Source organism: Clytia hemisphaerica, unplaced genomic scaffold (genome assembly GCF_902728285.1).
Source record: "Clytia hemisphaerica strain Z4C2 unplaced genomic scaffold, Clytia hemisphaerica genome assembly, whole genome shotgun sequence".
NCBI classification, from domain to species: Eukaryota; Metazoa; Cnidaria; class Hydrozoa; order Leptothecata; family Clytiidae; genus Clytia; species Clytia hemisphaerica.
Window position 1 is genome coordinate 763,624 of NW_027104107.1, and position 27,516 is coordinate 791,139.

A 27,516-nucleotide genomic window follows, 5' to 3' on the forward strand; every position below is an offset into this window, starting at 1 on the left:
AAAAGGTTTTAATGCGACGCTTCTCGATCTTCAAGTATCGTAACTTCTCCAACTGCATTTTTTGCATGATGTGAATAGATGTCATGAGCTGATAAAACCCTAGAGAGTCTTAGATCGTTTTGTGGCATACCTTATACCATATTGAACTTAAACCCTCGTTATTATTAGGTTTTCGTCTTGACTGTTATGACTCACTAAAGTTACACTCTTACTCTATCGACGTAGGTGGTAATGTGTTCCATTTAAAGGATTAATGTTTTGAAAGTTTCAATCCAAACCTGTAGGCTGTAATCTTCCAAAGCACCATTTTTCTTAGCTACCTGACTTTGCGATATATTGTGATGTTGCAATATTTTCTTCCGTGATTGAATGTTACGAAAGAGTAAGAGACTTTGAGATAAGAGTTTTTAATTTTTTTTTGTGTGGGATACCTGGTCTGTGCCATTGCCTTTCCTTGGGATATACAAAGGTTTATTTTTTTAACTGTTGTATATGGTGAATCTAGTTTTTCGGACATAATTGTTGAATGGTGATCTTGCTTATTATCGACCATTTTTTTAAATTTGTCTAGCACTATGAATTGCTAGGTTTTATCTTAGGCCAATTCCCCATGCAGGGGTGGTACATCATATCAAGGTAGCCAGATTAGAATAAAATCAAACAGTGTTTTAGAGACTCTATATTTTAAAGATGCAGTTGCCCGATCTAAATCACAGCTTTGAGACCTTGAATTGACGATAAATATAAACTGTCATCTTGCTTTTCTTGATCAAGTTAGTGACAAGAAAATCGTCAGGTGTTTTTGTAAACAAAGATGATGACAGGATCCAAAATAAAAGTTGATTAGACATCATCATAAAATGAAAGTCATTTTCATTCACTTGGGTATTTTTGAATAGTTAGCCATGTGATTACTCTTCATGTGTGTGAAATATTTCCAAATTTACTACCAACTACGAATAATATGTTTACGTAAAGATAACAGGCTGTTCATTTAGTTTGATCATTTCGTGAATGGAAAACAAAGGGAGAAGCTATTTTGGGTCCGTTATGTGACACTTGTGAATGAATACGATTGAAGATTTTGTAAATCATATTCGACTAGATCTATAAAAATAAAAACTATGTATGAAAACAGAAAACTATAAATAGAAATGAGAAAATAAGAAGGGAAAACCAAGGGGAAATGAGAAGATAAAACGGGTTCTGAATTTTTCCCCATCATGAATTGTGACTAATATTGAATCATCACAATCATGGCCTATAAATTATTCAGCATTTTATTTTTTTGCCTATTATAAGAAACCCTACCAAATTTTAGCGAGATTTATAAAAATATTCTTAGCGTGCTAAATTTAATGGTTTATAGACCTGATAAATTACTAGAGCTGGATTTTATTGGGGTAAATTATGGTGAATGAATCTTCTAGGTGGAAGCATATAATGTAAAATTGATTTGAAGCTCTAAGTGTTTCCGAAGTATGTATTATATTCTTATAACTCAATCTAAATGAAGAAGTAGTCATGAAAAAGGCTTTTTTTGTAGTCACAAAAGAAAAACTCAACATTCTTTATCGCTGTTTTCTTCTTTTAAAACTTTCAACGTTGTTAGCTTCCCACGGGGTTAACAGTGAAGTTGTCTTGGATACTTATGACTTTGAAATTATTTAGGCTGGTCCATCTCTCTTGGTGCTAGATGATGAAAGGTTTTTCTTTAAATTTCTGTCCATGTCTCTGAGGGTATTTATGAAGTGATTTAGCGTATTCAGTATTTTGATCAATTTACTTAATTTAACCTTCTGATTGTTTCATTAATTGAATTGCATTCAAAGTTCATCTATGATTTTTGCGAAATCTTGTAGCAATTCAAACGATTTGCAATTTACTGATTTGGGCAACATTATTCTCTGTGTGTGGTAATTTAGCTTTCTGTTGAGGTCATCTGAATGTCTGAAAGTTTTCAAAGGTTCTCGTAGACCTTTGTCTTGTGAATTTTTACATAGGCTCATAAAGTTGTGCGTGTTCATGTGTTGAATTTTATTTTGGTGATGATGGCATCAAATTTTGATAGTCATGTTTGATTCAAAATTCAATTTGTGCTTTTCATATATCTGAAAAAGCAAATTGAAACTCAGAAACAACGTATGTCAAGCTAAAAGTCAAAAACATTCAAACCAAAAAAGGAGCTATGATATGCAAGGGCTTATCAAATAGAAAAATTCGGCCTCTGGCAAAACAGACCGACTCTCCTTTGACGAGATCTCCATCCTTGTTACAGCAAACATATGAAAAGGATATAACCCGGATCAATATGATAAGGGTCTTTGCTTTACTTGGCATTGGTGGGCTTTCTTGGCTTTCCATCAAAGAGTAGATTGATTGAATAAAGAGAGCTATTTTGATCAGGCGGCAATAAATAAACGGAATCACTTTCGATCAGTTCCTGTAGAGTGAATGATGAATGAATGCTAATTTTAGTTTTGTTTATATTGGTGGTAGTAGAGAAATTTCTACTTTTTTGGCAGCCTTATTTTGGTTGGATAAACTTGTGACGTATACGAATGCCTTGCTCGACCAATAAGGATGGAAATAAATCGTTTAATTTTTTGTTGATTGTATGGCAATGATTACGAAGTTGTTCTTAATGTTCTTGAGTCAGTTTCCTTTTGTTTCTATATTTGTGCTTGTTTCAAAAGCCTATTAGTGACGGGTGAATGAATAAAAAAGCTTTTGTCGTTATATAATATAAATTGTTTCCTTTTTAATGATGTATCTTATTGTTCTATGCTTAATTTCTCTATTGTTTTTTACGAGAAGAAGTCATACTCATTTTTACATAGTTTCTACAAAACATTATAATATGCTTAGGCTCTTTTTACTTCACATTATACACGACAAAGAGGCTAGTCACGACATCTTTGAATTTTAAGTCACAAATTTACTTTAGAACTGCTCATTAGTATAATTAAAGATTTCTTTATCTTATTTGAGCTGAACTATTAGGTATATATTGTAGTGCTGGGTATGTTAAACCAAGCATTTATTCGAATGTTTCATTAGAGGGTTGGAACTAACTAGACCAGAAGTAATATACCATTACTTGATTCTTGCCTTTACAATGACTTTTGTCTTATAGTAAACTCTAGTAAAGCTACTTATATATTTTGATATGGTTTTGAAAGAGATAGAGAGAGAGAGATTGGTTGTTTATGAGTCATTTGTATTTTTGTAGGAATTTTTCTTTTATGTTATTGAATATCAAGTATTACGCAAAAGATAAAAAAGCTTGTAATGGAATTTCGTTGGGATGAATTTTTAAAGCATACCAAGGTTTAATAGGTAGTGGTAATGGTATTTGAATCCTTTGATCCTTTTTTTGATTGGTTGATTGATAATGATGAGAGATGTCAAATTCTCGAGGAGTGCTGATTGATTGATTTTTTGGACAGTTAGTATTGACAGTATTAGTCAGGGACTGCACAAAAAGCCATTTGAAATATTTCGAATTCTCTTCTAATGTTAATGCAAGGACAATATATAAAAATATTATATAAATGGAAGGATGTTTAAAGGTAAAGAAAACTTCCTCCTTCTCTCTCTCACTTCATCAAAGACAAAAAGACATATTAAGCAGAAGATTACTCATCTGTTTTATTTAAGTGATTGTTAAAACATTTGTTTTATTTGTCAATATGCAACCTTTCTATCCTCTATCTCCCTCATTCTCTCTCTTTATCAAAGAAATTTGTCAGTTCACTTTGTCAACCTACAACGCTAATACCATTTCACTCTAAAAGGTACTTTGGTCATTTACTTGGAAATTTTCATAATAATAATTTAATATCGAAAAAAAAATTGTCTTTTTTCACTGCTGCTCTGATTATGTCATCCTTGTAATGTTATATACCAGGTGTTGTCGGGACATGTGTAAATCTGGGTGCTGCTTAATATACTGACTGTGTGGGTGGGGTTTAAATTTTTTAAGAATTTGGAGTGCAGATTGGATAACAATGTAGAATTAACCAGTCAATTAAATATATAACTGGAACTCATTTTGAAGCTATTAGAATACAAATTGTCTTTACATACGATCAGATTAGAATGTTAGATTTTACTGAAGGGTCAAACTGCAATGATGAAATGTATCCATTTGGCATTCCAATGTGTCCACTCATATTTTTGCTGATAAATGCTCGAATGTTGTCGTTTGTTATAACACTGCTAAATTACAATCTTGATTTACTCTTAGAAAAACAAATTATTTCATATAAATTAGAAATCAGAAATCGATTATTTTGGTTTTGGCTACTAATAACGTGTGTAGTTTGATTTGGTTCAACTTGACTTCTTCAAATAGTTTTCTACAACACGAATGTCACCATTAACTCCACAATTCGATGGTGGTGACTTCAACTCAATGATGAGACCAAAAGTTCCCAAGTCTCTTGATCTCTTTAATTCTTCAACATCTAATGATATTAATTGCTCGTGTCCAACCTCCTCACCGTCCAAGAAACGTCCCTTGAAGCGGATTGAAGGTATGTCTTCTAGTTATGGTTATACAACCTCGTGCCCGTTTATGCTAGGCTTTGTTGACGCCAGAGAGTTATTATCGATCAGTAAGCATCAAAACCCCGATAATACACAGGGAACGACGTTGATGGTTATTTAGGACAATTTAGGACGCACGTCTTGTATTTTACTGCTCCCTTGTGTGACCGTTTCCTAGCTTTCTGTGTGGAGGGGAACTACATCTTTTAGAAGCTTGGGTGGGGGTTACATCAATTTTCATAAGTAAAAGCTGTGAAATATATCTCTATCTTGATAAGTCAATCAAGTTAAACATGCAATAAAAGAGAGAGATAATTTCTAATCATATTATTAGAAACATTTTTATCCTATGACTCATACTTCATACAAGTTCCAACTCTCGAAATTTCTTTGAAGAGGAGTTTTTCGTCAGATTTTCTTTTTCATGAATTTTTGAGAAGTGGAAAAGGATTACTCAGCTACTCCTACTCAATCTTCCAACATTTTCCTCTACGAAAGGTGGAAACCGAGGTTTCGTTTCACAACTTCCCTAACTATAACTTCCAAAAATGTATTTTTACATGCTCAGTGAAATATTGAAAGAATTTTTGTGGTGTGTCATTCTCCCTATATTTTTTATTGATGACTACTTTTAAATTTCCGAGTTGGATGAAACCTGATTTCCGGTCGCTGATGAGTCGTTAATTATTGGATTATGGGAAAAAATTCCGTTCTTTTTTGGTTTTGGTTTTTTCGTTCTGTCATCGTTTTTCATGTCCTATCCCAAATTTGAATTAAGTTTTCTTTTGTCATTTAAACAAAAAGGTCTTACCATCCATTCTTTTAAAACTTCTATGATTGTCTTTTCCTTTGGATGAGCCATCCAAGAATCTTCCTTTTTTCAATCTCGGAAATGTGTTGAGAAAGCGGTTTGCGACGATTATGTGTTAGTGGCTGAGTAACTAAGCCACCAAACACACGGTAGACGAAATTTTGCGGCCACGCAAGAAATGTTTTCTCAAAACAACAACAAGAGATTGATTTGTGTACATTTCTGTAAAAATGGACGTGATCTTGTCCAAATTCTTCACCTCTTACTCATAAGTATAAACGTCCTAAATTGAGGTTAAATCACTTTTTTCTTCCATATGACATTTTGTGTAAGGAATTTAGCGCGATTAGAGATGCTCTATTTTATGAATGCCGAACCCATTGCAATGAAAGAACTTTTAGAGGAGATTTGGACCATAGATGGGATAGGGATATAAGATATTTTTCAAACGTTTTTGGTATTGCTGTTTTACTAGTATTGCACGAGAATGAGTAAGAATTTGAGATGTTTTGCTTTTATAGCTTTTATAGCAAGTGGCTTTAAAATTACTCATTGCATCTTGCAATGATTTCCTAATCAAAAACAGGTGTCGTCAACAACTTTGCCCTATCTTGCAAAATTCTACTTTTTTATGCAATCAGTTATGGAAATTTGAGCTTTTCTGACCCTCAGTACGAATCTTATTAGTTTTGCAAATTTTGTGTGTGATAAAGAAAAACATTAGCGAAATTTCAATTGAACGTACATTCAAAATATTGTGCAATCCGTTTATTCAACGTAGGAGTTAGGACAAAAAAACACGATCAATGAGACTTGTGAAAAATTTATCTCTTCTTAAATCGAAAGTGAAAGACTTCTTAAGAAGAACATGCTAATGTACTCATATCTAAACGTACTACACGAAATAAGTGACTCATAAAGTTTGAAAATGGAAAATTTCCCATCTGAGAAGATATGAAGTGTTTTGCTATATATAAAGTTCGCACAAGGATAAAAAGAAGAACTTTTTCCCTCTATTTCATCTCCTCTGATCGTTAATATTTAATTATTTCAGGTTTTTTTCTTCGTCATTTTTTGCGGGCTTCTATGTTCAGAGTTTCTTCTTGTAATCTCAGCTCACACATAATGGGGAAAATATAGACAGCTTTATTAGACATGCAAATTTTATGTTTTTTCGACATCATGACCCCTTATACCTTTAGATGACTCATGTGACTGGTTTTCAGTCTATTACGTTATCACGGTTTTCTCTTTATAGATTCTCTTATGTCCAACAGGGCTCTTGTCTAGTCGTACTAATAGAAAACATTAGCCACAAGCTATTATCAATGGACTAACCGCGAAAGTGTACTTTCAGATGCAGCTTTTTTTTCGTTCATCTTTGATGTTCAACAGAGTGTGCTTAATTAACCTTTTTCAATTTTTCATGATAATTAATTGCAACCTTTTCTTAATTAATTTATCTCGTGTCGCCAGGTATGACTCATCGGTCGGCCATCTTGGATAAAAAACAAAAACTGAAGAAAGAAGCATCACGAGCTTTTTATAGCTCATGTATTGTTCTTGACTTTGAATTCGTGCTGTATTGTCCCTATTGTGTTTGCATCTGTTTTTCACTTCCAATGACGTATTTCTTGATGCAAGAATTCGTCATGGTCGATAGATCGTTGAATAATTTGTGAGCTACCATTTACATTGTTTCGAATGTGCTATTCACTTCTATACAATCGGTATACCTCTTCATCACGCTTTCGTTCTTTACAATATGCATTTTTGATGATGCTGTGTTATTTGTGTGTTGAAGAGGTATGGTGAATACAGAACAGAACACATGCCTATTTTTTATTAGAACTTTTATGTGCATTAAAGAATAACTCCTATAAAACTACTGTAATCTTTTCACTGCGAATTTATTGTATGCTTCGAAATCTCCAAATATGGTCAGGTCATCTTCATTTGTTGGCCTTGCAAATCTAATTATTCTGATAAATAAAACTCGTTTTTTGATGTCTCTTTAATTTTGACCATATTTGATAAAACCAGTTTAACCACCATAGACATGGAAAAGGAAAACGCTTGTATAGGGTTACTACTACGTTGATGTGTACTTAAACTGTGGTCAAAAAAGCGTCATCACATCAAAACACGTCAACACGAGAGAGATAAAAATAGCTGATGTTTATTGCGTGCTTCCTATGGTTTTTGTTGTTATCTGTCCTCGTCAAATGTGTATTAGGCGTTTTCAGATTATATTTATACTTCAAACGTTCTTTTCTAACACGCAATCTATTGTGATGCTTACAGGGGTGACGGATGACAACGGTCTGTTGCTAAACTTGCTGAAAGGAAGCTGTGATGTTTTGACTTTCGTACATAGGGTGACTCGTTTGCAAAACCGTTAGTTAGCTAGAACTCCTTTATTTCTCACGCATTGCTTTTTCGGCCGAATTTAAGATCCATGAATCCACTGTCCTCTGAGAGCGATGAAGGGAGAAGAAAATTTATTGAATCATGATTTGAGTTTCTTTTTAAAAATAGGAAATTCACTGTTGCGGTCACCCAGCTCGTTTCATCAATCATCAAATATTTAGGAAACTGTGAATAAGGGAAGTTGAGCGAATTCGATTTCTCATAATCGCATCAATCATATGTTGTCTTTTAAAAGAATTTTACACTTTTGACTGATATCGACTTTGACCGAAAAGGTGACGTAACCTTTATGACGTCAACTAACGTATTAGTAACACTCATCAGTTAGTGACGTCACTTTGGTTTTATTTTTTTTGTTCATTTAGCAGATTATGTTTCCCCTTCTCTCTCCTATTCATCAATTATTAGTAAAAGCGCGAACATTTCTTGTTTTCAGAGGGAGGAATATATAAAAAGATCTGAATTAGTATTTGGTCTCTTCATTTTTCACATTCCACGTTCAAGTTAAGTCATGGTCACTTCTTACAGAAGAAAAAGAATACATCAGATTTCGACGAAGCCTTATTGTATGTTCGTTTTTGTATAATTTTTCACTTTAAGACTTGAATTACATACTTTCAACTACACATCTTCTTGGCTGTATAAAGTGGTACTACAGCTGCCTTTGGTGACTGTACTCTGTGTATAATTCAGATTTATAATGTTGTTTTCTTTTCTCTATCGTTTCAGGCGGCTTCTCAGAATTTGCATACAAGTTTCCGAAGTTGTGCGATTCCAAGATTAAATCCAACTGTCCCTTACTCTCTATCTCAACGCCATGCGCGTCCGCTGGCTCCATCAATTGTCCGCCGACCAAGATCCTCCCTTTCTTATATCTCGGTTGTGAAGAGGATGCTCTTTCCGAAGACATTTTGAAAACGTGCCATGTTAAATACGTGTTAAACGCAAGCCATTCAGCAGTAGATTCGCCGTATTGCACGACGGGACGTTATCTGAGGATACCCATCAAGGATAACTCCAGTGAAAATATTGTGGCGTGGTTTCAAACAGCTTTCGACTTCATAGGTAAGAACTACACAGCAAAAGTTTTACTTCCTAATTTCAAAAATTTAGAATGTAGACTACAGTACCAACTAAAGTCTTCTTATCTTGGGTGTTAGTTTCTGGTCATTCGCTGAGAAGTCTTTAAATATATTTTTTGTTCTCTATAACTGGAGTTCTTCGAACGACGACTTCTGCCCCTTGGTGTTCGAACAACAGAGTAACTCATATGTACTTCAAACTCATATAATCTGATTCTCATCTTCATTTTCATTTTCATTTTCTTCCAACAGACAAAGTGAAAGAGAGCGACGACCACATCCTTATCCACTGTGTTGGAGGTGTTTCACGATCAGCTACCATCGCTATCGCTTACGTCATGAAACATTTCTCCCTTTCACTTGACTAATGCGTACAGGTTAGTTTGTTAATCATTTTTCCAAAAGTTTGTCAACTGATATGATATTGTGTTGCCTGTCCCTCTTCGACGTTTGTAAATTTTCAACAACAACAAAATGTTTGGGTGATCAAGGCTAGTCCGGAAATTTCGTACACATCTTATTACTTCAAAGTTAAATCGCTTGTTTCTAAATTCTTGAATTTTCTTCTTTCTAGATACGTCAAAAATAAGCGACCCACCATTTCACCAAATTTGAATTTCATGGGACAACTAGTACAATACGAACAACAATTATTGCAAGAAACAAGTTTGATAAACGCACCTCTCTCAGAACTCAATTTAGACTCACCAACAGAATCTTTGCGTAAAGGACTTGTATTAAATGATGACGTTACTGATGATATTTCTGGATTTCCTTCTCCGTTAAGTGACGAATGTTCAGTACCATCACCCGCATTGGATGATAAAACAACTGTTTCATGCCTCGATAGTGGTGCATTTACAGACGTAGCCTGTGGTTACGCAAATAGACTTGAAATTTTTCCGTCACCCGGTTCGGATGACGTACCGTCACCTACGGGAAGTGAATTGAGTAATTGTTCTGAATTTTACGACATGACGGCGTCAAATAGTACGAACAACCTACCTACGAGACTTTCTACCGCCACCAACGCTCTTCATAAACCCTTATCGTTAGAATTGAATTTGAAGAAGAAGAAAGCTCCAAGTAGGACAGGATTCACCTTAGAATTAGACACCAAGAAGAGGTAACAGAAACAGAAGAAGAGAGCATTATATCACAACACCGCGCCGCGCCATGCAGAATTTTTTTCCGCCCTATTAAGAATTTTTTGACATTTTTTATATATGATATGTGAATAGATTTTTTACCGATAACCTTTAGATAAATAGATAGTTAAATCAGTGACGTTTTTTTAATTCTTCGAAAAAATTCCTTTCTAATGTCTTGAAAAATTAGATACGTTTTAGAGCTGTTGCCGGTCAACCGTTTTGACCATTTGATTTGGGTGCTGACTCTCGCCACAGTCAGGCCTCATGAGCAAAGAAGTCCACAAATCTCATAACATTCTACGTCATACGCTTGAATAACGAAAGGAAATCTTTTTAATTTATGTTTTTTTTTTGCTTAGAAATATTTTTGATTTCATCTTTTTTTTCGTTTTCGTTATGGCTTATTGTACATATTGACACATCAACAAATCAACAAGAAACTGAACGTTTTAAACAAAAATATTTTGACCTAAGTTACGTTTCTGTTGACTTCTCATTAGATAGTGGATGACTCAGCATTTTATCTTTTTTGTCCGGATTCAGCGTATACATTTTCAAGGAACGGCTGGAAAATAGAAAATAGAAAAATTTCTTCCATTTTTCTCGATACTTTTTTGATAAATATTGAAATTGCTCGCAAAAAAAGTACGGTTCTAGAAAGCACTAGACACGGTGAGTGCTTCAAACCAATTTCCAATAAAAGAGGAACGTCGTCAGAATTTTTAGACCCCTCAGCATTATATCAATCACTATTAGACCTTTTAGTAAAGTCGAAACTTTCAGATCTTTATCTTACTTCATGTTTTCTGTGGTATTTCCTTAACCTTTCAAGCGGGCAACATTCTTTGAAAAATGTGAACATTTATCTTTTTTTTTCTAAATAAATCCAAAATTTCAAACTGCCATAACTTGTAACTTGAGATTTAGACAATGGTTTTGGCACCAAAGGTATTTTGATACTCTTTCTAAAAACATTCGATTAATGGCCTTTTAAATCAAGTGGTGAGAAGTTATAGCCTTAAGTCTGGGACTCGGTATATTGGCAAATTTAGAACGTTTATACACGTCTCCCTGGTTTGAAGGGTTGATGAGGGGAGTTAGTAACCAAAGAAGAAGATCCTTTCATCTTTAAGGTTGAAAATACTAATTTGAAAGAGCCACGTTTATTTATCTATTTCTTTTTTTAAAGATAATACAACCTTTAGCCTAAGGGCTAGAATAATCTAACTCATATTTACAGCTTTTAATACCTGGGGGCTACCCTGGCTGATCGGCGGATGTGTGCTGCTTAGGAAACCTGGTCAGAAAAATATAGATCTCACATAAGATAAATTTTTTGAAATTCCTTTGAGAAGTTTGCGATTAATGATCTGAAACTGGTTTTTCCATGCGCTAGCTCAAATATTTTAGAAGCAAAATAAGAAAGAGAATCGCAAAAGAGGGGACAATATGAAGCGTTATTGGATAAACAGTGTGTAAAAAAGCTTTATATGTACAAATTTAAAAATATTAAAAAAATATCCACTAAAGCCCAAATTTGCATTACACGTTTTTTTTAATAAGAAAAAACTATATAAGAACATAAGGTTTCGATGGCCAAAATACTAAGAACAAGTTAAGGCCATTTTAAGGCTTCGCGGACTCTAAAACACCCGATTTCTTTAGGAAAATGGACAAAAATACTCAAAAAACTGCGAAAATAAGAATATTTTTAGGCTTAAATCTCAAAAAGTTAAGAACATTCGAAGGCTTCAAAAATTTTGGATGTTCTTACAAAAAAAAAACGCGTAGTCTTGAAGTAATTAATAGTGTTGGCGATACTATTAGATACGAGCGTTGCGTTAAAACCAGTAAAATAATGATCATAAACAAAATAATTCTTCAGATGAAAGATTTCCGTTTCTTATCATCGAGTTTTATCATCACCAAAATCAACTATGACATACTCCTGATAATTTTCAGTCTGTTGCTGTTTGCACATCACCGTTTTTATTGTTCGAAGTTTTATTAAACTTTTCCAAAAACATTCGCGTGATTGCATCAAAGATCTCATGCTCGGTAATTTGATCGGTAATAGATTTTCGTAAGCCAATTTCCTGGTCTACCAATTCTCGATTTGTCCAGTGTCCAAGTTTTGGTTCAAACGCAGGTTTACATATCACAGATTGCGGTGAATGTGTCATCAAAATAATTGAAGCAATTAAAAGAAATCTCAGAAATGTTTTAAAAGTAGCCATTTTTATCTCGAATTATCCCGCCGGTTGCTGGTTTAACTAATACTGTCGCTCCATGGACTATCAATGTGAGTATCAAGCAATTTAGGACTTGAATCATAAGCTTTTATATAATGCGCAGAACTTTCGATTTTCACATTCTTGACCTTTTACACGAATATTTGTTTGCAGGGGAATTCTGCATAACTTAATTAGTATGTGCTGTTTAGACTACATAGTTCTTTCGAGTCCATTTACAGAAGAACATGTGACACGCTGACAGGTCAATTTGTTCGTGAGAAATTCAAAGTTATGTATGAATTTACAGCAGTTGCATCACCTCGTGTTGTTATACTATCATCTCGATGTACACCCTACCTAAACGACATGAATTTTTTTCGATGTTTTTATCCAATAAAATCTTATTAAATCACAAATCATAACAAGTGTGGTGAGAAAATGATATCTTCAATACCAATAACGCACTCCCTATGCTGTTCTTCATTTTGTAGTCTAGCTTTCTCGATAAGTTGATCCCTGGACTATACGTGATTGACAGCATGTCTATATTGTATATTGTGGTCTGAGTCCCTAATCTATTAGAAGCCGTTTTTATTGACTTAAAAAGTTTGATACATCATCAATTAGGCAAGGGATTTTACCTTCTTTGAAAGGTTTTCACTCCCATCGTACATCTATTTAAGAAAAACTTTGATTGAAGACCTTCTTGTATATCCACAATAAGGTCTGTTTTACACCGGTTTTACACTTATCGGTGGCATATTCGCCCGGGCTGCCTCAGGCAAAATTGGGTATGGGGACGTGCCGCTAGTCAGGGTTCCTTTTTTAGGGTCTAAAGATATCTGACAGGGTCCCAAATTTATTAATTTTTAGGATTTGTATCTGACAGGGTAAACTTTTGGTTATTCTGGGCAATTTTCAGGGTGGAAATTAGTAAGATTTTCAATTTTTCATCTGCTTTGTCTTTAAGTCATTTTTGCCACTTTTTAGGGGGTGAAAGTAGAAAAAATTTTCCAATTTTTGTTATGGCAGGGCTTCAAATTTACCAAATACTCATCTGACAGGGTCCATTTTTCGAACTCCAGCGGCATGTCCTCGTCGGTCGTCAAGTTCAGTTCTCCACGGGGAATTTTCGGACTACTGGTGTAATAAGGGGAAATACGAAGAAAGAGACAACCTTTACGGCGCTGAGCCTATTGACTTCATCCAAAGTACTTTAGATAGTATCCATACATATTACAATAATAACGTTTAGCGCCCTCGAATTTTCGGCGTCAAGTATCAAAATATTCAGTAAACTTCCTTTTGTTTCAACACGTATTATTTGTTATTAGAGAAATAAAATGTAACAATTTTCACAACAAATATTGAAAAGTTTCTTCAGTTGAACTAATATTTTGAGTATCATAAAGTAATAATTTGAAAACCTAAAGTATATTCAGATGAAAACTGACCTAATAAAGATTTGATACATTTTCTCAATGGAAATCTTCATTCGGGGCCCTACGAAGAAGAGACATTTTGACCCTTTCTTGAGAATAAACAAGCATTTACCGATATCCCCTGGAGAGGATTTATAAGAGGAGTTTCCATGGGAATAAAATCATAAGATGGTATCAGAATCAAAAAGTTATCAAATATTTGAAAGTCCTCGAGATATTTGGTTGATGTGTAGGTGTTTTATCAGACTATTGTTTTATGAGATCCCTATAAAACGTCGAATGTTGAAAGCTGTGAGGTCACTTGGATTTGTCAAGCTCAGATAACTCAAGGTAAGTTGCCACAGTATTTGAAATATCTAATTCTCGTGTCCAAAGCTTTATTTTTGATTACATTAAGGTCGATCTTTTAGTTGCAATACAAGAATTTGGATAAGGATTTGGCTATGGCCCAATGTTCTGCTTATGCTTCATAAATTCGATCAAATTCATTTAAAACCTTTGTTTTTAGAATGAAGCTTCTCTTGTTATTCGCCTTCCTCTCCGTGGCTCTTGCCACCGACGGTGTGCCACCGCTCCAATACCAACTCCACATCCCAGACAAATGTGAAGATGTTCTTGCCATCAAAGTGTGTGACAGTCTCCGTAAAACTGCCACCGCATTGAAATTGAAATCCGACGAAGTTAAGAATGCAGTTGTTGATGCTTACCAAAAAGGATTGGCAACTACCACTGAGATTGCCAATGCTGCTGAAGATTTCTTGGTCAACAAAGTCATGACAAAGAAATGTGAAGACTTCACTAGTGCTGATGTAAGTGATGATTTAGATTGAAAGTTGAAACTTGGATATATAGATTTTATAACCCACGATATGAAAAAAATAACTAAAACACTTTGGCACTACTTACACCTTTTGAATTTTATTTTCCTACCCTCAATAAACACACTCCACTGAGTCCAATGTCCAATGGCCAACTTCGCCTAACGATTACCAGCCCAGCTGTTTCGTGAATTTGATATGAATATTTTGCATTTATATTTTCTTTTTAGAACTGCCAAAAACTCCGTGATATGGCCGCCAAAGCCAAAGTCGAAGCTTCAAAAGTCAAAGCTTACGTTTTAAAACAAGTCGCCGTGTTGAAAACAAAAACATGCGAAGATTTCATTATGTCCGTCGATGTAAGAACTTTTTCTTATTACACTTACAGCTGTAAATTTTTTTCATTGCAATCGCAGACTATTATTGGGAAAACATAAATTTTCCGAATTTGAAATGTTACATTTTCACACATTAGAAATGCACCAAATTGAGAGACTTGGCCACCAAAGTGAAAGTCAAGGGTGAGGAATTCAAAGTCATGGTTTTGGCTGCTCTCCAAGAAGCTCAACAGAAGGGTACTGATAAAGTGAAGGAGGTTTACAACAACATCAAAAACTACATTGTTTCTACAAGATGCGAAGATATGTTCAACCCAGACGTAAGTAAAAATCTCTTATATATGGACCCGCTACTGGGGGAGGACTCGGCGGCTGGGATTAGGGATTAGATTGGACTAAAGTCTACGTCTGACTGACTTTTGCTTTCTAGTGATTTTGATGACACCGTGTCCAGTGAAGTAGACTAGAGGATATCACCATCTTGGAGTTTTTCACCTTCGTTTTCAAAAATTATGTGAAAAAAAAACAAAGCAATGTAATATTCTAAAACCCAGGCAATGTTTATGAAACACGATATGAAAACATGAAAATATCTCCAAGATTTAGTCTATTGGTAATCGTTTTATGTTTGTTTTCCTCCTAAAAGAGACTGGATCTAGTGGCACGGTCAAAATGGAGTCTGCCAAATTACACCGGGCCACTTATCAGGCGCCATCAAGTCTATCAAAAAGCTATAAGTGGCCCCGGCTAGAATTATATTGATCCTGATCCGGACATTTTCCAAGTACGGGCAACTAATATTACTTTAGTTTCAATCCGTGAAAATATTGGAAAAAGAAAGACACCAAAAGTGCTTTTGTCAACCAAGAGGGTCAAGATTTTCTAGCCTCCTTCTTCCTAAACCTTTCATATCAAAATTCACGCAAAAAAGTGGACTTCCATGTTGTTCAAGATTACGCGTGTTTAAATTATCGAATTATCTAATATCGATTTCCCTTTAGTTGTGTGCCGCCATGAGAAAATATGCTGCAAAGACCAAAGTTGCACTTCCAAAGATTTTGGAAACCTCATTCGAGGTCTTGAAGAAAGGAGTCAGCGTTGGAAAAGCTATGGTTGAAAAAGTTTTCGATATTGTCGACTATTTTTATGATTGCGAAGATGTCTTTGATAAGGGAGTAAGTATCTTGCTTGCTTGATTTTTAAACATATACATTACTGATTTCATTACTTAGTCGGTCTAGAATGTCCTAGAGAGTCGCAAACTATAAATTAAAGAACACCATAATGCAGCAATTTAAAAGCTAATGTCGAAATTAAAAAAGAACTTTAGGTTGCTAGCATCCTCTAACGAATCTGCACTCCTTTACACTACCTCAAGCCTTGTATAGTGGTCTACGAACCAACTTCTTAAAACTCTCTATCACCTTTAATTTCATGATGTTTAATTGTAATCCTCTATTTTTCATTTCAGTCTTGTGATCGTCTCAGAAACTGGGCTGCCACCTTCAAAATCAAAGCTGATGAATTTGAAGTTGCTGTCCGAAAATACGTTCGTATTGCTGTCGAAAAAGCAACATCTTTCTACAAAACTCTCAAAGATTTCATCAAAGAGAAATTCTACTGTAGAATCTGGCCATCATCCAACAAATGTCAAATTTCTGACGCTGATGTCATTGCTATGATCGCTGAAGACGATATGGGAACGAAAGTTGAAGCATGGAAACAAAAGATCTTGGATAGTAAGTTTGCATATTGCTTTTCCCACGTTTTTTTTTATACACGAAAATCCAAAATTATGTAAGCCTTTGAATGTTCTTAACTATTTGCGTTTTAAGCCCAAAAATATTTTTAGCATGTTATCTTCGGCATTTGTGAGTAATTTTGTCCATTCTCCTAAGAAATGGGGTGTTTTAGAGTCGGGAAAGCCTTAAAATGCTCTTGTTCTTAATATTTTGGCCATCGAAGCCTTATGTTACTTATGTTCTCATATAGTTTGTTCATATAAAAAACGTGTTTAATATTAGAGTATTATTCTCAAAGCAAAAGGGCAACTCTTATGGGCAGAGGGTCAATTGTAAAAGCAAACTTTGCAGATTTCTTTAAAACCTAGACTTAAGCACGGGTTTACACAAGAAACTTGAATAAAACTGTTTTATTAAAGTTCCTTGGTTTACAATAAGATTTGTCGGATAGAATGGACCTCTGAACCCATGACCTTTGATGAAAACTTTAGTCTAATTAAATCACAATAAACCCCTGGGTTGGCCAAAGACAGACCACAAGGATAGGTTTTTCTGAGGGTTACAAAAGCAACAAAATATTAAAATGCTAAAACCACTAATAGTTATCTTTCTACCAACTGAAGTACTCCGGCAGCTACCTGTTTGATAAATTCTAAAAATAATCGGCATTAAAATTCTCTATTTCAGTTCTCAACAAACGATTCCCTGGTTTGGACCAAAAAGTACGTGAACACATCAAGACCATCATCGAAAAATCAAAATCTTTCTGGCAATTGATGAGAAATTTTGCCAAAGAAATCAAAAACCAGGGACAACAAGTCAGCCAAAAAATCCGTGAAGCCCTCCGAAAATTAATGGTTGAAATCGCTACCATGTAAATAAATTGGAAATATCTTTATCAACTATATCTTTATCAACTATCATTTGAAAATACAATTTTCATTCAGAAAAAAATTTCTCTCCATTGATCACTAGCATCTGTAAACCCCTATTAACTTTTACCCCATTCACGAAAATTCGTTAAAAGTCTAAAAGAAATTACATACAGTAGACCCCCAGTTAACTTAAGCTCGATTGATTGAATGGACTTTTCTGAAATAATTGAGGCATTGTAGCTCATTTGAGCTTAATAAACATATGGATAAGTACGAAATAACTGAAGTTCGAATAAATTGTTTTTGCCTGAGTTGGGTAAGCAGATCCAAGGGGAACGAATTATTAGAATAAGTGCAGATTCGAATAGCCAGGAGTCTACTGTAATTCTAATATTATCGAAAGGTTAGTTATACCGTATACCGTTTGAAAATTAAATTAAATTTCCTTACTGCACCACCTTCTCACAGCCCTTCCCAATGGAAACACTTGCCAAAATATCGTCCCCGGTGGTAACTTTGACTCTAATTTTTGTCCCCGCTGAAAATAATCAGATAAGGCAATCCTCACTGCAAATCATTGTGCTATTTTCTCCATCCCCTGAATTGTTTTGCTCCAAAACAATGAATTGAAATCCCCAGTAATGAGCAAAATGGAGATATCAATCCCCATTTGTCACCTACCCGTATCGAAGACTCAATGGAACCCATCACCCACTGTTGAAATGTCCAAAAGTCATCCCAGTGATATAAATAAACAGAAATTTCAGTCTGTTTGGAGAACTTCAAGTCCCTCAGCTAATTGATTTTCAAGGCCATTGTTCTTTAGAAAATAGAAATCAATCAACAAATGAAAGTTTCACTCCACTTTTTCCGGACTCATTGTAAATTAAAGTAGTAAACAATAATTTGAAATTTTTAGCAATAAACTTCGTGTGTCACTTAAGTCATAAAGAGCCTACACTTAAAGTCTAAATTGTCAGAATTAGGTAAACTTTGTCGCATACTGATTTGTTGTTGAAGGAGGCTGTTAAATGCCAAAAACTGAATTAAGACGATGACTTACTTATGCTAAATTCGTATTTGAACCGATATTGGTTGAAAAGTTCTTCCAAAAAGTGAAATTTTGATTTAAGTGATAATAGCATCATTCGTCAATTTTATCATATTTACAAATTACAGAACTGAAAATCAAAAACAAAAATTAATACACATTAATATTGACCACAACTTTCTTTGGTTGTTTGGAAACTTTAGCGTCACCACCTTGGACGAACGACTTGGGGCCTTGAGCGTCTCCACCTTGGACGAACGACTTGGGTCCTTGGGCGTCCTTGGGCGACTTGGGCCCGTCTTGGACGACGACTTGGACCACGACGACCTTGGGCGGGACGAACGACTTGGGGCCTTGGGCGTCTCCACCTTGGACGAACGACTTGGGTCCTTGGACGGACGACGACTTGGGTCCTTGGGCGTCTCCACCTTGGACGAACGACTTGGGTCCTTGGGCGTCTCCACCTTGGACGAACGACTTGGGCCTTGACCTTGGACGACTTGACTTGGGGCCCTTGGCGTTGGACGAACGGACTTGGGGCCTTGGCGACCTTGGACGAACGACTTGGGCACCTTGGACGAACGACTTGGGGCCTTGGACGAAACGACGACTTGGTTGGGGCGTCCACCTTGGACGAACGACTTGGGTCCTTGAACGAACGACTTGACTTGGCGACCTTGGACGAACGACGTCTTGGGCGTCACCTTGGACGAACGACTTGGGGCCTTGAGGACGAACTTGGGTCACCTTGGATTGGTTTTGGGTTGGGCACCTTGGACGAACGACTTGGAAAATATCCACTTTACCATTTTAATAAATAAGAGTGTTGAAAACTGTTCAAGAATTTTCAAGCCATCAAATCTTATTTCAAAATAATTTTTCTGAAAATATTTTTTAAGAACTTGAACTTTGTGAATGAATGAGAGGAATTTAGAGGTTTCGGATGGTATATACATGCAATAATGAGATAATTTTTATTCGTATTTTGGGCCAAACATCAAGAATTACAATTACCCAAGTAAATGAAATCTTGACAGTTTTTAAAGTTTTAGAAATGTGATTTGCACATGTATACATGGGTTAAAAAAACCTCTCTAAATCCTAGGCTTTATCCTACATACCTACATCAGGCTGTGACCACAGGACCTACTGAATCATAATATTAAACTTCATCCGCCATTTTTTTTTTAAATGGAATGAAAGTTTAGAAAGTCCTTGTAAAGTGAAAGAAAGTTCGACTTACTTAAATCTTCATTGGTGATAATTGATTTAAGTTTCGTGGAGGAGAAACTTGCAAGCAGCAAAATAATGATACAAAACCCTCTCATCATGATAGAAAATCTTGATCGCAAGTCTCGAAGTTAGTGTTTGTTATACTTTGATGTTTCTTTTATTTTAATTCAAATTATTTATACTTGTTGCGAGCCGGTTGCGATTCCTTTCAATCCTCCCAAAGGAATAGGGTGGTTTCTAGAAAGAAAATCTCAAGGGGTTTAAATGCTTCTCCTGAGATTTGTAATTGTTGAAAAGATGTAAACAATATAATGTGTTTCTGCTCTATATTCTTAGTGGAAGATACAAGCATGCTTTTCCTATTGTTCCTTTGTGTATGCATAATTTCGAATGGAGCAGCTCATTTATTATGTAACCTGAGATCAGATCGTGATTGTTTCCTAGCTACCATGATGTGTCACAGCTCCACTGGAAAATTTTGCAAAAATTTCATCCCGATGGGAAAATACCCTAGAATTTCAGCCCCACTGAGAAATTGACTTCGATTTCAACCCCATTCGAAATTCCTTGTTTAGAAATTGCACTCCAAAACCATTCCCACTGGATTTTTTAACCTTGGAACAATATAACTTTTTTCCCCATTGAGATTTCAATCGAATTTTTTATCCGCGCTGTAGGAAAAAGTTACACCGGGGCTGTGAGACAGGAGTGTTCGTAAAGACTGCATATCGTCCGAGAAAGGGGGCACTTAGGCTAAATTGGGTACAGGGACATTACTGGATCCCTTTTTTGGGCTCTTAAGATATCTGACAGGTTCCCAAACTTATTTGATTGATTATTTTGGACAATTTTAAGGGTGTAAATTTTTTAAATTTTTGAATTTTTAGTTATCTTCAAGTCATTCTTGCTACTTTGGATGAGAGTAAAAATGGAAAAAACTTTATTTTTGACAGGATCCAAATTTACCAAATATTCATATCTGACAGGGTTCACTTTTAAAACTCTCGTGGCACGTCCCCGTCGGCCGTCAAGGTCAGTGCCCCCAAACATCGCCACGAGTGGACGAGGAATTAATTTTACAGGTTGAATCAGAATATAGTTTCGGACATTTTGACCAAAAAATTCATGTTATAGAATTTTACACGAGATAACAGTTGGCCATTGGGTAATGTGGAATCTTCAAACCTTTTCTGAGAAAAGAAAATTAATGAGATTAGATCGTCATTGTTTTCTACACGCCACGCAAAAGCTCTAAAGGGATATGTGAAAAGAAACTATCTGACGAATATGAATTCTCGATTTCTCAAGGATTGCACTCGCTTCAAAGGAATGGTAATGACAAAAAAGTTGTGTGATTGTCTTTAGAAATAGGGCGCCGTATCAGAAAAAAAAACAAATCTTGTCATCGCCGTACGTAACACGATTCTTGTCATGAAAGTGGCTATTTTCCTCAGATGGTTAATTTTCAAGCGACTTTATATCAGAGATATAATATATCAGAAGAAAATTATGCCCATCTGTTGTCAGGTATAGAATGTTCTTCAAAGTGCTGCACTTCACTTCATATTCGTCGAAGGTTGCCCTAAAAAAATGGTGTTTTTCGACTCTGAAAAGCTACCTACTAATGGTTGTAACCTTTAAGAGCTTAAGGGACAAATGAGTATATAGCTGAAATCAGAAGGCTTCAAAGCACCTGTATACCCAAAATGAAGTTTCTAGCTCCACAAGATAAAAAGGTTTTTTTTCATTTTCATTTTCTAAAATTTCTAGGATTATTTTTCTAAGAAGTTATAGTTCTCTGAATTATCTTTTCAACTGTATAGCATTTATAAAAGCATTTGTTGAAAAATAGCAAGCAAAAAAAGGGTTGGTGCACACTTAAACTTAAAGCGACTTATTCAGAATGACAGCTAGTGCTTTCTTTGTTTTCGCGCTACAATATACATTTTTCGAAATTTGGCGGCAATATGTATTATTTTCGACCCAACGTTTGTGTGAAAACCATGCAGGTCACGTCTTTTGGATGGAAAATAAGTAGCTAAATGATTCAACACACGAAAAATCCATCTCTGTTCCCTTCGGGGCATTTCTGAAAAAGAAAGGAACTGTGGTTCCTCTTCCTCCTTCAATGAAAGGAGTCACTTGCATCAGTAAAAGAAAAAAATATTCGAGTGGTTCAATTTTCATATTTACCGAATAAAATTTTATACTAAACGTGGAGTACCAAAGCGGGAATATTATTTTATCTGGACATTCTTGTAGAAAGCTTTCTTAATATAGCCATATAGGGATAGAATGGTATCCTAAACAGTCAACCTCTATATCAAAAACTTTGGCGAAACTTTTCCAATGATTGTTAGATCACGTAAGGGCTGTTAGACATTGAGAAGCTTAAGGACAGAACCATAGTTTCAGGCATATTTCAAAAAATCAATTTTTTTTCAATTATTGATAAAACATGACTTCAAAATTTCATTTCGAAATATCATAGATCAAAGTCCAACAAATAATTTGGCGAAAATTCTTTGAAGTTCGAAGAAATGAAGAACTAAAGTTGCAAAACTCTCATTTCTCAAAAAAATAATGAAGGTCCAAAAATGTGGTGCGTCATCAACACTTCAATAACAGTTAATAAACACAATGTTTCAATATTTCCCAACAAATTGAATTATATTTCTTGACACACCTGTCTTTCGTTTTCTCAAATAAGAAATTTTCACGAAAAAAAAAAACAATTAAAATTGAAAAATACAGTAATGCAAATCTTGACAAATGAAACATTAATTTATTTGTTCATTATCTGAAACATTTCAAAACATATCGACCTTCTAAATCAATATTGGTTCACTCTTGGAGAGGTATAAAAGTGGTACCAAGAGCTCTTAGAGCTCACTGAATGCGTCGAAGTCTTCTACTCCATAGAATTCAAAGTAAGTATCTCACTTGATCAGTACCCAGTGGTGACCAGTGGTTCTTAAAGTTTTGCAATTATAAAATCTCGAATCATAGGTCATTTGAAAATTTTCTGAGCAGCTATCTATAATGTAATTATCTAATTTTGAAAGTGTTCAACTTAAAGATATAATTCTCTCTCTTTTAGATGAAACTCATTGGATTTATCTTTTTGGCCTTGTTAGGCCTCACTTATGCCGCCCCACAATACCAAGATGGGCAACTCCACATCCCCGATAAATGTTCTGATGTCCTTGCTGTCAAAGTTTGTGATAACCTTGAAGCCATTGCCAAGAGATTAAAATTGAAAGCCGAAGATGTTACCAAAGCTGTTGTCGATGCTGTCAAGAAAGGAAAGACCAGCAGTGTTGAGATTTACAATGCTGCCAAGGATTTCTTGATCAATGAAGTTGCCACAAAGAAATGTGAAGACTTCACTACTGTTGAGGTACAGTGACATTGTCCTAAATATCCCTATTCTAAAATCTTTGCTCTAGCTCATTCTTCCAACTTAAATATCTATCATTTGTGTTACATAAATCTTTGTTAAAGAAATCTTTTGAAAAATCTTAAAGATTTATAATTCTTTCGTCATTTTCAGAACTGCCAAAAACTCAGAAAGGTCGCTGCTTTCATGAAATTGAATGCCGAAAAAGTTGAGGAATTTGTCCGTAAGGCTGTTGCCGAAGGGGCCGTCCAAGCCGCCGACATCTATGCCAAGGCTATGGAATACTACAAGAATGAAATCAAAACCAAGAAATGCGAAGATTTACTATCTGTCAGTGTAAGTCACTCAAAATTTGTTTCCTATTGCTTAATAAATTCGCCTACTTGGACAAGCCGTATATGTATAAAAGTTGCGAAGCGATCCAGAGCCTCCTTAATTCGCAAGTTGCAAGCAAAACATTTATGACATACAAACACTGTATATTTAACGGCATTTGTGCAGTCTTTCCGAATATCCTATCATTCGCAAATTTCTCTATAAGTATAAAAATGACATCTGTAGATTATCTTTCACTGATGAAAAGTGAAGCTTTAACCGTCCTATTTTTCATTTTCTATAATAATTAGCAAAAAGTTTAAAGAAACAGTTTTGAGAAACTCCGCTTGTATTGTTGAAACCTGCATCTGTATTAAGAGTGGACTATTTTATCCATCACTGGCATTGAATTCTTCATTTTATCAACCATGCCACTGCCTCAGAGATGTATTAAAATATCCAGCAATTCAACAAGAATTTTGGAAATCGGAAATTAAACTGATCCCGTTTTTCTCTTTCTTACTTTGAACAATATTTGACGAATCGTATATCACTTAAATTTTTTCAGCAATGCACCTACTTGAGAAACCTTGCTGGAAAATTGAAAGTCAAATTCGACGATCTTGAAGACGCCATTAAAGACGCCTACCTTGAAACTCTTGGAGATGCTAAAGCTCTGGTTACCAAAGTCGTCGCTGTCTTGAAAGATTATGCTTTGAACACCAAATGTGAAGATCTCTTGAACCCTGACGTAAATATTATTTTAAAAATTTGCTTGCAATTTTCTTATTATACTCTGATATAGTTTGAACTCACATCAATTTGAACGAAATTTTGATCTTTTTTCAAAACAACCCTTTATAAAAGCTAAGTATCCGGGATCTTTCGGCCTCCCCCCTATCCTAATTTGTCTTTTAAAAAGACCCGATATCTACGGAATTTGAATATTCATTAATGCAGAGTACATGCAATAAACAAAGAAATATATCTGGTATACTATAATTGCTCAACCTTTGTCATTCCCAACCCGCGGAATATTTATCGAAATCTAGACATGTTAGAACAAGCTAATTATAAAGAAATAAATTGAACAATCATTTATTTTTCCATGAACAGCTTTGCTCTGCTCTCCGACGATTTGCTGCAACCACCAAAGTTCAATTTCCAGTTTTGATGGAAAAAGCTGTAGACCTTTTGATCTCTGGATACAGTGCTGGTAAAAGCTTGTTGAATGGAATCTTCAAAGCTGTTGATTATTTCTACGATTGTACCGATGTCTTTGACCAATCAGTAAGTGCTACAACTTATCTCTGACTCTTTTAGAACCTTTGAAGACACCCATTTGAAGAATCTCAGAAGATGTTCTGCTTAAAGTTGTGTCTTATTTGTATGATGTACTGCATACATGCTTAGCATTGACCACCTAGAAACACCATATCTCTGTATCAGTAACCCGGTGGATAACTTGGTGAAAATAATTCCTAAAGACGTCCGTCCTGGTTTCAAACCAGACTCGCTAACGCTACTCTTGTAAAAAATTGTTGATATCGCATATTCAAACTCAGTGAAATTTTTCCCTTATTCACAGTCACCCCGGTGGACTATTTGTTCTTTTCTCTTTGATATTTGGACGATGTTTCTAACAAGACCTTTCTGTATCTTTTCAAAATAGTCATGTGACAAATTGAAGAAAGTTGCTGAATTCATTGGATTTGGTGTTCAAGAAGTTGAAGAATTCATCAAGAAATATGTCCCCATTGCTGTTCAAAAAGGAAAAGACCTCATCAAAAACTTCCCAGAGATGATGAAGGAATTAGGAAAATACTTGAAGGACAAGATCTGTGATAACACTATCCTATGTGATGATGCTCAACTGAGTGACGAACAATTCATATTTGCTGATCAAGTTGGAATCTTCGATTGGGATTTAATCAAACAAAAGATCAAAGAATGTAAGTGAAATGATTTTACTTCTTTGATTAGCGACGCTAGCACCCACTCCCAAATGCACCATCTCCCCTGTTAGATTTATGTTATTCAAAATCATTGACTAAATGTTGGTAACTCTTCTGGAAAGTATATTCTTTCTTAACTCTTCGTTTAGCCATCGATGCTTAGATTTTGACCTCGTTGACTGTTTCTTCAATCCTAACTGATTTATTTCATCTTCTAGACATTGAGATCAAATACCCAGGGCTCCAAGACAAAGTCAAGCAACGAGTTTTGGACATTATCAGCAAAGCTACCAGTGTTAGAGATCTTCTCTGGAAAGCTGCCCAAGAAATTGTCATGGTCGGTGGAGAACATGCTGCTACCATTAAACAAATTTTGAAGGATTTGGTCGCTAACATCAAGAACATCGTCAACCCACAAACCACCTACGATGCTGTTGCCGAAGATGAAATCGCCTTGTTCGATTATGACTTGATCAAACAAAAGATCAAAGAATGTAAGAAACTTTTTGTTGATTTCGTAAAGTAGTTCTGTAAACATCATATTTCCATCCGAACTGAGTGCAAATATGCATCGAGAGAGCACGGGACATGGGAACGTAATAATCACTGTACCATGAAATATGATATGACCATTGAAAAATCACTTGTGTCTTTTCTGGATCGTTATATCATAGCAGGCGTAAAAGTTTGAAGTTATCAAATACACTTCTCTCCATTTTCTAGACATTGAGATCAAATACCCAGGACTCCAAGACAAAGTCAAACAAAAAGTCTTAGATGTTGTCAACAGAGCTACCAACGTTGCAGATCTTGTCAAAGAATCTTTCAAAGAAATCTGGCAAGTCGGTGGAGAGCACGCTGCTTTCGTCAAACAAATCTTGAAAGACTTAATTGCTAACATCAAAAACATCGTCAGCCCATCTGTCCCACAAATCTCATATGATGCTGTCTCAAGACTCCAAGCTTTGAAAGACAAAATCATGAAATGTAAGCAGATGCTTATTGTAAATGTTTTAGGAACGGCCTTCCAGAACAATTGTTCTTTTAATGCAACGTGTTGATAGTACCCTATAAATCATGAGTGCGAAGGATTAAAATAGAATATCAAAACTCATTTGCGGCTTATTATTGACGATCGGTACATCTTTTTAGTTTTCGAGTGGTACATTTTTCAGAATCAGGTGGCAAGAATTTTATTTTCATTTCTCTATTGTGAAAAGCCATAATGCCCTTGCAACTTATGTAGAAAGTGACTTGCTAAACGATAATTACGGAAAACCTTTCCTTATTAGATATCGAAGCCAAATACCCAAAACTTACAGCTGACATCAAAGCCAAGATCCAAAACATCTTCGACAAAGCCACCAACATTGGCCAAATCATTGCCAATGCTATCAGTGAATTATTGAGAGTTCATGGAGATAATGCTGACATTGTGAAACAAATCATCCGTGATTTGATCAAAAAAGTCAAGGACGAACTTAAAAGTGGAATCTCCAAGAGAAGTGTTGACTTTGATGAACTCAAGAACAAATTGAAAGAATGTAAGACTTTTTTACCATATATTAATGGATCAATGAGATTAGAATCCCTCAGTTATGATTAGATCCCTTTAGAGGTCTTGATTCTCACTTTACATTACCTTATGTTATTTTCCACGACTTTTTCAAGACTGAATTTTATTTTAATCTAGCTCTTCAATAATATACGCTAACTGGAGTGCCAACGTAACAGTAGTTATATTAGCGACTTATCGAATGATAAAAGTTCATAAATCTTTAACGAATGATAATAAACTGCGCTTTTCATTTTAGATTTGGAAAACAAGGTACCACAACTTCAAGCTCAAATCAAAGAACAATTGAAGGCTGTTATTGATAAAGCTCAAAGCAAATTTCAACTCATTCGAGAATTTATCAAAACTGTCTGGCAAATGAGCAAAGACAAGAAAGATGAAGTTGTCAAGGTCGTCAAAGAATTGATCGAACAATTGAAGAACTTCAACTAAGAAACTGGTGGAAACTTTTGTAACAAAGATTTTTAATATGAATTTATCTTCTTTGAAAGAAAATGAAATATATTGTAAAT

At 35.2% G+C, this 27,516-nt stretch overlaps 3 protein-coding genes across 3 annotated transcripts in view; all 3 read left to right on the forward strand.

Annotated features, from left to right (window-relative positions):
- LOC136813245 (dual specificity protein phosphatase 16-like) overlaps nucleotides 1-10,095 on the forward strand; it is a 29,833-nt gene extending 19,738 nt beyond the window's left edge. The window contains exons 3-5 of the mRNA XM_067069758.1: nucleotides 8,522-8,857; nucleotides 9,127-9,240; nucleotides 9,298-10,095. Coding sequence (XP_066925859.1) covers nucleotides 8,522-8,857; nucleotides 9,127-9,240; nucleotides 9,298-10,004 — 1,157 coding nt within the window. The 3' untranslated portion in view covers nucleotides 10,005-10,095. The remainder of the gene's footprint in view (nucleotides 1-8,521; nucleotides 8,858-9,126; nucleotides 9,241-9,297) is intronic.
- A 3,855-nt stretch (nucleotides 10,096-13,950) lies between these two features.
- On the forward strand, nucleotides 13,951-17,574 carry LOC136813283 (uncharacterized). Its single transcript, XM_067069794.1, has 7 exons — nucleotides 13,951-14,031; nucleotides 14,210-14,510; nucleotides 14,750-14,878; nucleotides 14,995-15,177; nucleotides 15,859-16,032; nucleotides 16,329-16,596; nucleotides 17,287-17,574. Exons 2-7 carry the CDS (start codon nucleotides 14,211-14,213, stop codon nucleotides 17,475-17,477), a joined length of 1,245 nt encoding a protein of 414 aa, XP_066925895.1. The 5' UTR covers nucleotides 13,951-14,031; nucleotide 14,210; the 3' UTR covers nucleotides 17,478-17,574.
- A 5,022-nt stretch (nucleotides 17,575-22,596) lies between these two features.
- On the forward strand, nucleotides 22,597-27,515 carry LOC136813288 (uncharacterized). Its single transcript, XM_067069803.1, has 10 exons — nucleotides 22,597-22,688; nucleotides 22,859-23,158; nucleotides 23,312-23,494; nucleotides 24,042-24,224; nucleotides 24,590-24,763; nucleotides 25,146-25,425; nucleotides 25,647-25,922; nucleotides 26,152-26,415; nucleotides 26,721-26,972; nucleotides 27,243-27,515. The coding sequence occupies exons 2-10, from the start codon at nucleotides 22,859-22,861 to the stop codon at nucleotides 27,434-27,436; spliced, it is 2,106 nt and encodes a 701-aa protein (XP_066925904.1). The 5' UTR covers nucleotides 22,597-22,688; the 3' UTR covers nucleotides 27,437-27,515.
- The last annotated feature ends 1 nt before the right edge of the window (nucleotide 27,516 follows it).

Excerpts from the sequence above, each read along its gene's own strand:
- LOC136813283 (XM_067069794.1), top strand. The coding sequence starts at position 14,211 with ATGAAGCTTCTCTTGTTATTCGCCTTCCTCTCCGTGGCTCTTGCCACC. Across the intron at positions 14,879-14,994 it reads ATTTCATTATGTCCGTCGAT|AAATGCACCAAATTGAGAGA; the intron begins GTAAGAACTTTT and ends TTCACACATTAG. Across the intron at positions 16,597-17,286 it reads GAAACAAAAGATCTTGGATA|TTCTCAACAAACGATTCCCT; the intron begins GTAAGTTTGCAT and ends TCTCTATTTCAG.
- LOC136813288 (XM_067069803.1), top strand. The coding sequence starts at position 22,859 with ATGAAACTCATTGGATTTATCTTTTTGGCCTTGTTAGGCCTCACTTAT. Across the intron at positions 25,426-25,646 it reads CAAACAAAAGATCAAAGAAT|ACATTGAGATCAAATACCCA; the intron begins GTAAGTGAAATG and ends TTCATCTTCTAG. Across the intron at positions 26,416-26,720 it reads GAAAGACAAAATCATGAAAT|ATATCGAAGCCAAATACCCA; the intron begins GTAAGCAGATGC and ends TTTCCTTATTAG.